General features: G+C 53.4%; 1 protein-coding gene and 2 non-coding genes across 3 annotated transcripts; all 3 read left to right on the forward strand.

Annotated features, from left to right (window-relative positions):
* Positions 1 to 2,165: 2,165 nt before the first annotated feature.
* Positions 2,166 to 2,255, forward strand: LOC131843211 (U6atac minor spliceosomal RNA). The gene has a single exon (XR_009357530.1). It is a non-coding gene; the product is annotated as a U6atac minor spliceosomal RNA (small nuclear RNA).
* Positions 2,256 to 2,345, forward strand: LOC131843212 (U6atac minor spliceosomal RNA). The gene has a single exon (XR_009357531.1). It is a non-coding gene; the product is annotated as a U6atac minor spliceosomal RNA (small nuclear RNA).
* Positions 2,346 to 7,024: 4,679 nt separating this feature from the next.
* Positions 7,025 to 9,382, forward strand: LOC131843207 (uncharacterized). Its single transcript, XM_059191822.1, has one exon. It carries the CDS (start codon positions 7,025 to 7,027, stop codon positions 9,380 to 9,382), a length of 2,358 nt encoding a protein of 785 aa, XP_059047805.1.
* Positions 9,383 to 10,417: the final 1,035 nt, after the last annotated feature.

The raw sequence follows: 10,417 nt of genomic DNA on the forward strand, positions 1-10,417 counted from the left end.
TGCCCGTGTTGTCGTGTATAGCTGTCCATAGAACTTCTCAATTTCCCTCAAAAGTTCGGGTTTAGACGATACGATCCTGCCGTCATCCGTCTTAAGTCGCGTCAGCTGGCTCTGTCCGGCAGCCAGATCCCTGTTAAAGACGTTTGAGCCCTTGTTTCTCTCAATAGCCTCCTTTACACAATTTGTGTTAAAGTGGCGTAAGTCACGAGTGAAGGACTTAGAGATCTGCCTGCTAAGTTGCCGATACTGGGAAGCGTCAGTCGGAGACTGCAGGACCATACTTCGCCTTTCAACCATCAGTTTGAGGGTAGAGCTATCTCTACCCTCAAATATCTATATATTTTTCCAGTTCTTTTTTTTTTTTTTTGCGCGGCGGGTTTTGAAGTGCTTAGACCCAGCCGCACGGACAGTTTCTACGAACCTGTTGTTGTAATCGTCCACGTCAACGCAGTCACCAAGGCATTCGAAACGGTTTTGCAAATCTAGCTAAAAGCTTTCGGGGTTTTGGATGTGTATAGGTGTACCTTTATAAAAAAAAAAAACTAAACTAAATGTGTTAATTTTTCTCTGTCTAAAAGTTTTTTTTTTTAATACTAATTGCAACATAAAATTAAATGACGAATCTCTCGAGGTTATAGATTGTACTGTCTTTCTACGAATCACACTAGATAATAAAACACAATGGGGTGTACAAATTCAAAGTCTTGCAGTGAAAGTGAGTTCAGCAGCTTTTGCCGTGCGTAAGGTTAGACAGTACACTGATACTGATACTGCTAGATTGGTCTATTTTAGTTATTTTCATAGTTTACTCTCTTATGGAATATTATTATGGGGAAAAGCAAAAATGAACATATAGGATATTTCTATATATATAATAAATAATAATAATAATCTCACAGGACAAATCACACAGCGCCATCTAGACCCAAGTTAAGCTATGTAAAGCTTGTGTTATGGGTACTAGAAAACGTATACAAATACAAATTTTTTTTTTTTTTTTTTTTTTTTTTTTTTTTTTTTTTTTTTTTTTTTTTTTTTTTTTTTTTTTTTTTACAATTCACCAAGAATTCGTCATGTTTCGATGGAACCGCAATAGGTCGATAATATTAATACATTTAGCAATGGGAGTTACTAGTCCCCTTTTTTTTCGTTTAGCTAGCAATGTAATTAATAACAATCCCCTTCCCCCCTGCAGAGATAGCTTGTTCTCTCTAAACTGCATAATTTGACCACAAAGATATGGAATATCACTCCTAGAACCTCTAAACACCGAATCACCCACAGGTTAGGTTAACGTTATCAGCCCCGCTGTATGGGACTCTGTATAGGGCGCTGGGCTCGGTGCAACCAACGATGGTGGTAATTAAAGGCGCAATATGTAAAGGTAACGTATAAAAAAAATAAAAAAAATAAAACGTTTGTATTAAATATGGAAGGTACAGCTTGTAAAGGGGACTACAGTCTTACTGGCAGACAATACTGCCTAACCTACACAAATATTATACGTGTCGCATGTCGTCAATAATCATACCAGCTCATTTATCGTATCAACGGGTAGTCTAAATTTAGAATAACAAATTGTTAACAATACAGAACCATCTTATGTCAAATAGTTGAACTAAATTACTGCACTTTGATGGCAATAACCATTGCTTAAAAGTGTTCTGCTTGTGGTCGACTCTAGTCGGCAACAGATGGCGTCAAATGTATCAAATGCGGGTCTATCACCTTCACTCGAGCATGGAGAGCAGTATACGTGCTTTACTACGCACCGCAGCAGCAGCAGAGACAAAACCGTTATATTTAAAACGCAGCGTAAGCGTGTGTATGTATGTATATGAACTCTTTGGCCAGATACGACAGGCGTTAGTCGTAGAGCAGTAAAAGCACTACTATACGCTAAGAAACTCACAATCATAGTAGTATCACTACTACGCGCTAGATGGCGGTGAGAGTAACAACACAAGTCAACGCTACAAGGCGATGAGGTTTCGATTTGTGAACTCAATATGCTCCCAGAAGCGCAAAGGGAACCTGCGGTTTAGGTTTAGGTTAGGTTAGGTTAGGTTAGGTTAGGTTAGGTTAGGTTAGGTTAGGTTAGGTTAGGTTAGGTTCGGTTAGGTTAGGTTAGGTTAGGTTAGGTTAGGTTAGGTTAGGTTAGGTTAGTGTCTATTGAAAGGAGAGACGGTTAGCACTCCCCTTGACAAGGATGGAACACACAAAATGGTTAAGGCACAACTTGACCACATTTTTATGTGTCTATTGAAAGGAGAGACGGTTAGCACTCCCCTTGACAAGGATGGAACACACAAAATGGTTAAGGCACAACTTGACCACATTTTTCGGAGTCGCGTTCGAGCTGCCGTGGCGTGCGGACGTGTGCACGGTTGCTCTCTGTCGCGTGTCGCGTGTCGCGGTCCTCGGTGGCGCCGGTCGGGTCCCCTCGACCCGCCGCCGCCTCGGTGCTGTTACTAGGCAGTCTAGTTCATATATATTGTGGAAAAAAACTTGTTCTGACATGTTTTCGTTGTGAATAACTGTGAACGTTTATTGTGTAGTGACGAAAGGGATAGGACCCGTGATTTTGTGTTTATTTTGTACTGTGTGCTGTCACGATGTATAAAGATACATCGTCTGTAGGAGCGAAGAGGATGAGGGTGAACCCTCACGGTTCATCATCCGAGGAGCTAAGCAGCTCGGCTGCAGAAGAGACGCACCGCGTCGTAATGGCAGAGGAAGGACGCCAGCAAGTCCTGGAGTTTAGCAAGTCCACTGCGGAGTTGATGATGCTATTCAGCAGCTCACTCCTGAAGAAGGTGAAAATAGAAGCCTATTCGAGCTTACAGCCGTTAAAACTGTTGCCAGTAAAGGTGAAAACCATACTGGAGAAGGTGAGGATGAGTTCCACAGCCCGGGAGGAGGTCGTCAAGGCCGCTACGGACGCTGCTGACTGTGTAGCAGAATTCCTCTGCAATGTAAAGACGGTACTTGAGGAGGACTTAGAGACTGAGGAAGTCGTATTGAAGCGAGAGGAAGTGGTCAGTGAATACGGTGACCTCGAGGCGAGAAGATACGCCTCGCGTAAGCGTATTAAACAGTTGAAAGAAGTGCGTGATGAACTAAAGAAGGACTGTGCGTCTCTCACTACTGAGAGGGATGAGTTGAGGGAAACAGTGGACAGGAAGTGTGGCGAGGTGCGGAGGCTGAGGGCGCTACTAGAAGCACGTCCCGGGCCCCCCTCAGATGTCTCGCCGCGCCCTCTTGACACTGTTGCTGCGGCGCGCTTAGAAGCCGTCCTAGATTCCCGTTTCGGGGAACTGGACCGGCGACTGAGCGCTATTGAAGGTGGCATAACCGCGCGGCCGCGCGCCGCCGCGGCCCCGCTGCAGACGACGGCACCGCGACGCGGCGCACCGCCCGCTCCGCCGCGTCCCCCGCTCGCCGTCCGCGGAGACGCGGCGGCGGCGGCGGCGGCGTCGGCGGCGCCGAGCGGGCCCGTGCCCGGTGCCGACGACAAGTGGACGACGGTGGTGCGACGACGCCGCAAGCAGGGTAAAAGACCCCCTGAAGTGAACAATGACAAGGACGTGAGAGCTCCCGTTCGACGGGACGCGAGTAAGCAGGTGCGTGCGCCTAATAAACTACGCGTGCCTCGGTCCTCGGTTGTAGTGATCGATATACAGCCGGAGGCCGAAGCAAGAGGTGTAACTTACGCCTCAGTGTTCAAGGATGTGAAGGACAGGGTAGACATTTCTGACCTTGGTATAGAAGCAGTGAAATTTAGGGTTACGGCTACCGGTGCGCGGCTGTTACAGCTCCCGGCAGCCACTAGTGATGATAAGGCGGACTCCCTTGTGGAGAGAGTGAGACGAGTTACTGGTGAGAACGTTAGGGTCAGTCGACCGGACAAGATGGTGGACTTGCGCATTTGGAACCTGGATGATTCGGTTTCGGTGCCTGACGTGGTGGATGCGGTTGTCCGTGCCGGAGGGTGTGCTGCGGCGTCTGTCCGCGTCGGGGACATTCATCGTGGCCCCTCCGGAAGCGGCAACGCCTTTGTTCGCTGCCCTGTAGCAGCGGCAGCTGAGTGATGCAGGTCGGCTTATGGTTGGCTGGATGGCGGCTCGGGTTGAGCTGCTAAAGTCAAGACCTATGAGGTGTTATTGTTGCCTGCTCCCTGGTCATACCGGGCGCAGGTGCAATAGGAAGGTAAGGTACAGTGGTAGGTGTTTCCGCTGCGGACAGGAAGGGCACAATGCTCCTTCATGTACCGCGGCGGCTCACTGCCTCCATTGTGCAGCGGTTGGCCGAGAGGCTAACCACGAGGTAGGCGGATCGCGATGCCGCGCTGGCGAGGACCGTGCTACGGTGCGTTCCGGAGAAGACCCGGAGGCGATGGACACTCAGTGTCCGTCTGTCCATCCGGCGTAGGCCCTCTTCTTTCGCACCCTCTCTTGCCTTGCGTCCGCTTTCGGACGGTCGGCGGAGCGGGAGGGCTGGGCGCGCGCGGCCGGCGCCCCCGTCAGCGGGGGGTTCGGCCGCGCGCGCGCTACCGCGGGGGATGGGGCGTGCGTGTGTGAATACCTGTGTGCGTGTTGTGTGTGTGTGGCCCCTGAATTGGGGCAACGGGCGCAGTGACGCTCGCGCCGCTGCGCTCGTCCGGAGAGAGCCCCCGGGTTGCGCTTCACGCGGCCCGGCGGACATTGCCGACCACGTCAGCCGTTTGACGTCATTGTCGGCCTTGTGTGCGTGTTGGCCCCGACCTGTCGGGGCACCGGGCGGGGCGGTGCCTTCAGCGCCGCCCTGCCTAGCGTGGCGATACGTGGTCTCGCCTGGGGTGCTTAGTGCGACGCAGGCGCGGGCCGCGGCCTACTGGTGGGGGGCCGAAGGCGGTGGTTTACGCCCTAGGCCCCAACACTCTTTTCTGGACCCTCAGAGCGGCGGATGTGGGGGCATCCAAAGCTCATTGGCGAGGAGTGGTCCGTGGAGGGTGGGTACGGAGTGGTCCCCGTAACCCACACTCGGAGGCGGCTCTGTCATGGAGAACGCGGCCGGCGTGCGGACGAATATTATGCTCCCGTGCGTCCGGCGGATTTTCGTGGTGCGAAGGAACACCGGGGGGTTTTGGTGGGTCAAGTCCCACAGTATCCGTCCGTACCCTCTCATAAAGACGGACGGTTCTGTTTTGAACATTTCCCCTCGAAAAAAAAAAAAAAAAAAAAAAAAAAAAAAAAGGTTAGGTTAGGTTAGGTTAGGTTAGGTTAGGTTAGGTTAGGTTAGGTTAGGTTAGGTTAGGTTAGGTTAGGTTAGGTTAGGTTAGGTTAGGTTAGGTTAGGTTAGGTTAGGTTAGGTTAGGTTAGGTTAGGTTAGGTTGGGGCGTGCCTCAACAGGCCACACAGGGTCATGGCCATACGGGCCATAAGAGGCTACCGCACCATATCCGGGGAAGCGGCGGGTCTGCTGGCGGGGTCTCCTCCGTGGGACTTGGTAGCGGAGCTCCACGCGTCAGTGTATACTGCGCGCGGAGCGACGTTCCATGGGGGAGGCACCCGCTGGCCATGAGATTGGAGCGCGGAGGTCCGACTTTCGGCGGATCCTCAGGATCAGGTGGAGAGAAAGGCTGGCCAGTCCATCGGCCGGCCTGAGGACCGTCGAGGCTGTCCGTCCCATCCTCAAAAGGTGGATGAATAGGAGATGGCCACTGACGTACCGCATGACGCAGATACTGTCCGGGCACGGCTGCTTCGGGCGGTATCTGTGTCATGTGGCGAGGAAGGAGCCGACGACCGGCTGCCACGAGTGCGGAGGTGTTGAGGACACGGCGCAACACACGCTGGACGAATGTCCAGCGTTCGAGAGTGAGCGCCGTGTCCTCACACGAATAGTGGGGGACGATCTCTCGCTGCCGAATTTAGTTCGGAGGATGGTCAGTAGCGAGAGATCGTGGCTGGCGGTGAGCTCCTTCTGCGAGGAAGTTATCTCGCGGAAGGAGGCGGCGGAAAGGGAGCGGGAGTCAGCTCGTCCCGCTTCCCTCCGCCGCAGAAGAGCCAGGCCTAGAGGTGGGGGCGTATCCAACTCCGCCCCCTCTATCCCCCACTGGGGCCGGGGTGACTGCCTTGAGGGAGGCAGTCCCCCAATCCAAAGGCCCCGGAGGTGTGCGCGTGTACCCACACGCCTCCACAATGGAGTAGGGCGAAATAGGTCGCCCTAACCACAAAACGAGATGGGGCCTGCCCTACAACATCTACAGGGCGGGCCGTCGCCGTCGGAGCTGGGGTAGAATGCACTTGCGAATCCCCTGGCTCCGGCATAGGCGCTCGTAGGTACACCGTGTGGTTTTTAGTGAGTCAAGTCTCACACACCACCTCGCCATCCCTCCGGCGAGGTGACGGTCTTTTGAAGATTTTCCACACGTTAAAAAAAAAAAAAAAAAAAAAAAAAAAAGGTTGGGGCGTGTGGTCGGGCAACCTCCTAGTATGGGCCTGCCATTGGGAGGCTTCCCCATCCTCGTGGATACGTCCGCGGGGAACGGTGGCCGAGCAATGGTTTGGTTCTGGTACGCCCCGGGCGGGATAGTAGACGTTCCTTCGGGATACTGCTACTATGTCGGCCAGTAGCCCGGCGAGTAGGGGATGGGCGCTGCCTATGGCGTTCGTCCAATAAAAGTGGTGGTGTACAGCTTCGGCGTCAAATGAATTATTGGGTAGGGAGCGGGCGTCGTTTTCGGCGTTCGCTCATAGTTTAGGGTAGAATAGGGGGTGGGTGTCGTATTCGGCACTCACCCAAAAAAAGTGTAAATAGTGTAAATACTTAGGTTTAGTTTAGGTTAGTTTGTAAATAGGTTTCTTCTTCTTTTTGTTCTCTTCCCTTTTGTTGTTTATTTTGTTTTGTTTTGTTTTTGTTTTTGTTTTGTTTTGTTTGTTTCCTTTCCCTATCCCAATATTCTTTCTGTCCCCTTATTCTTCGTCTTCATTTTTCGCCTTCAGCGGGACCTCACCCGGGTAAAAAAAGGAACAAAGAGAACATGGCAGAGGCTAATAAACAGAATATACCCCAGGAGGGTACCAGCGGCGCTGGAGAATCCCTCCCCACCGCACCGGTTCAGCCGGGGGTGGGCAGTCCCATGTATTCTGGGGGGGACAACCTAGGCCATGAGTGGGAGAGAGAGAGAGAAGAGGAGTTGGATGTGGAGATAGAGAGGAGACAAATGGTGGAGAGGCTATTGTTGGAGTTGGAAGGAGAAGCTATGGAGGGACTGGACTCGGAATTTTCTGGTTCGAGTCTCTCCCTAAACTCGGAAACGGATATGGACAGCAACATAAGTGGCACACCTATGCCACAAAGAAGGTCTCAACGAAAGAGAAGAATAGTTGAGAAATCCAAACTGGACTCGGACGATGACGCGCCTGAAATTATATTTAAGGCTCCGGCGCAGAAGCCCGCCAAAACATCTACGGCTAAGAAGACACCCGTCTCTAAAATGGGTACTACTACCGGACAGACAGGGGCAAAGGCTACTCAGGCCATCCCCCAAAAGAAGACTATGGAGGAGGCGGCATCAGTCGCCGGAACATCAAGACCCTCGACGTGCGTTGCCGGAGATTCCCACCAGAAGGAGCTGCAACGCGCGGATATGCTTGGGGCCACGATTGAGGAGGGGATTACGGCGATTCTGGAGGAAATTGCCAGGTCTAAGAATCTGAAAGGCGGTGTTATTAAAAACATCAAGGACGCTGCCAAGACCATCCGGGCGGCGTCCGAGACGCTGGTCGAACGATCAGCCACTGTAGAGTGTGCGGAACTCCGCAGAGAGAATGCCCGCCTATCGCAGGAACTGGCTAATCAACGCCAGCTCTTAGACGCGATGCGCCAGGAATGTGGAAAGATGCGCGCTGATATGATCGCTCTACAGCGCCAAGTGTACTCCTCTCCGGATACACAGATGGGTCGTCTTCAGACGAATAACGAAGACCTGGAGCGCCAGGTACAAGAGTACTGCTCCGAAAACGTCCGGCTGAAGCAGCAGGTGATGGCAGGCAACTGCGAGCTGCGGAAGCTGAGACGAGAGGCGGAGAAGGCAGCGACTGGGACGGCGCCACAGTCGGCGCCGTTACCTATGGAGACACCTGACGGGACACCGGCCCCTGCTCCATCTGTGGGGCCTGAGCCGACAGAAGATGCGGAGACTCGGATAGTGAGGCGGATCGGGGAGCTTTTTAACCCCCGGTTTGCTAAACTGGAAGAGGGCCTTCTTCTGGTCAGAGGCGGGAGACCTATACCCAAATCGGGTACATCGAAGGACGCCCCCCAGCTGCCAACTAAACGGGTAGCCCCTGCGGGTACAAAAAAGAAGGGCTCGCTTAGCCAGCCGGCACCAGTCGTCAGGGCCGAAGAACCAGCAGGAGCGCCGCCGCCGCCCAATGTAAATAAGGAGGGATGGGCGACGGTAGTACGGCGCGGCAAGAAGTCCCGGACGACAAATGCCCAGTCGGCTCCTGCCACTCAGCAGAACACCGCTGAGTCGGCTGCCGCATTACAGCAGCAAGCGGCGAAGAAGAAGGCTGCGGCAGAGCGTCGCAGAAAGAAGAGGAGGCTCAAGCCTCCAAGCTCGTCGGCGATCGCTATAACGATTGAGCCGGCAGCTGAAGAAGGAGGGCTGACCTATGAGTCGGTGTTACGAGAGGCGAAGGAGAAGATCTCCCTAGCCGACCTCGGAATCACCGACTTAAGGTTCCGATTGGGTGTGACTGGGTGTCGCATCCTGGAGGTGCCAGGCGCCGACACCGGCGACAAGGCGAATTCGCTGGCTGCGAGGCTGGCGGAGATCGTCCCAGAAGGAAGAGTCCGGGTCACTAGGCCGGAGAAATCCGCCGAACTACGGATTAGTGACCTGGACGACTCGGCAACCGCCGAAGACGTCGTCGCCGCAGTAGTGCGGCAGGGGGGGTGCGCTGAGTTGAGCGTTAAGGCGGGCGAAGTCCGGCGTACTCCCTCTGGTGTGGGCACAGTCTGGGTGCGATGCCCAGTCGCTGCAGCCAAAGCCCTGATCGAGGCAGGTCGGGTGAAGGTAGGTTGGACGATGGCTCGGGTGCAATCACTCGACCCGAGACCCATGCGGTGCTACCGGTGTTTGCTCACGGGTCACGTGGGCCGACGGTGCACTGCGGGGGAAGACTGCAGCGATAAGTGCTATCGCTGTGGTCAGGGTGGCCACAAGGCCGCGAGGTGTGCCGAGCCATCGCCAAAGTGCTGGTACTGCGCTGCGGCTAACCGCAAGTCGGACCACAGAGTCGGCAGCACTAAACAGTGCCGCTTGCCAAAGGCCAGAGCCGCAGCCGCGGCGCAGGTTACCGGCGGGGGGGGGGATTCGATGGACACCTGAGTCTGATCAGTGTGGGCATCGAATCCATACTTGACCCTAGGGTGGAGGATTGTTAGGGCAATCCGAAGCTCACCGGGGAGGCATTAGGGTCTGGGAGGTGGCGTGCAGAGACTGTTCCCTGCACGCCTAGATGGAAGGTCCCTTCGATGGGAACCATGCCGGTGGTCTTGGAGAATGCCTTGTGCGATCCCATGGCCACGGCGATTATGTCGAGGAGGAACAGTCGTCAGGTTTTTAGCAGGTAGGAGTCCGGCAGTATCCATTCTTCCCTAAGGGAATGGTTCTCCATGATGGATTTTCCTGACGTAAAAAAAAAAAAAAAAAAAAAAAAAGGTTAGGTTAGGTTAGGTTAGGTTAGGTTAGGTTAGGTTAGGTTAGGTTAGGTTAGGTTAGGTTAGGTTAGGTTAGGTTAGGTTAGGGGTTGGGGCGTGGGTCGGGCAACCTCCTAGTATGGGCCTGCCATTGGGAGGCTTCCCCATCCTCGTGGATACGTCCGCGGGGAACGGTGGCCGAGCAATGGTTTGGTTCTGGTCCGCCCCGGGCGGGATAGTAGTCGTTCCTTCGGGATACGGCTACTATGTCGGCCAGTAGCCCGGCAGGTTGGGCGTGTTCGCGGTTCCCATGCCTCGACAAAGTCGAGGCTGCCGGAGCCGGCGAACCCCCCCAACTTTCTCTTCGTTTTTATTTTTGGTTCGTTTGTTCTTTTGTTTTTGGTTTGTTTGGTGTTCGTTTTTGTTTTATTTCAATTATTTTGGTGTTTATTTGTTTTGGTTATTCTCTGTCTGTTTCTATCTTTGTCTTTCTGTCTTTTGGTTTATTTTTCTTTCCTTTTCGTCGTCGTTGGCGGGAGTTCGGGACCACACCCGTAAAAAGGAACACAATGAAATGGCTGATCGAAAAAAGGAATTACCCTAGGGAGGTACTGGTCGTTCAGCGACCGGAGAATCCTCCTCCACCGCACCGGATTTGCCGGGGTGGGCTGTCCCACGTCTTCTGGGGGGACACGACCAGCGCACAAGTGCAGTATAGGGAGAT

The sequence above is a fragment of the Achroia grisella genome, unplaced genomic scaffold (genome assembly GCF_030625045.1).
Source record: "Achroia grisella isolate CSIRO2021 unplaced genomic scaffold, CSIRO_AGI_Agris_v1 utg2870, whole genome shotgun sequence".
In the NCBI taxonomy this organism is placed as follows: domain Eukaryota; kingdom Metazoa; phylum Arthropoda; class Insecta; order Lepidoptera; family Pyralidae; genus Achroia; species Achroia grisella.

Coding starts and splice junctions, on each gene's coding strand:
- LOC131843207 (XM_059191822.1), top strand. CDS start 7,025: ATGGCAGAGGCTAATAAACAGAATATACCCCAGGAGGGTACCAGCGGC.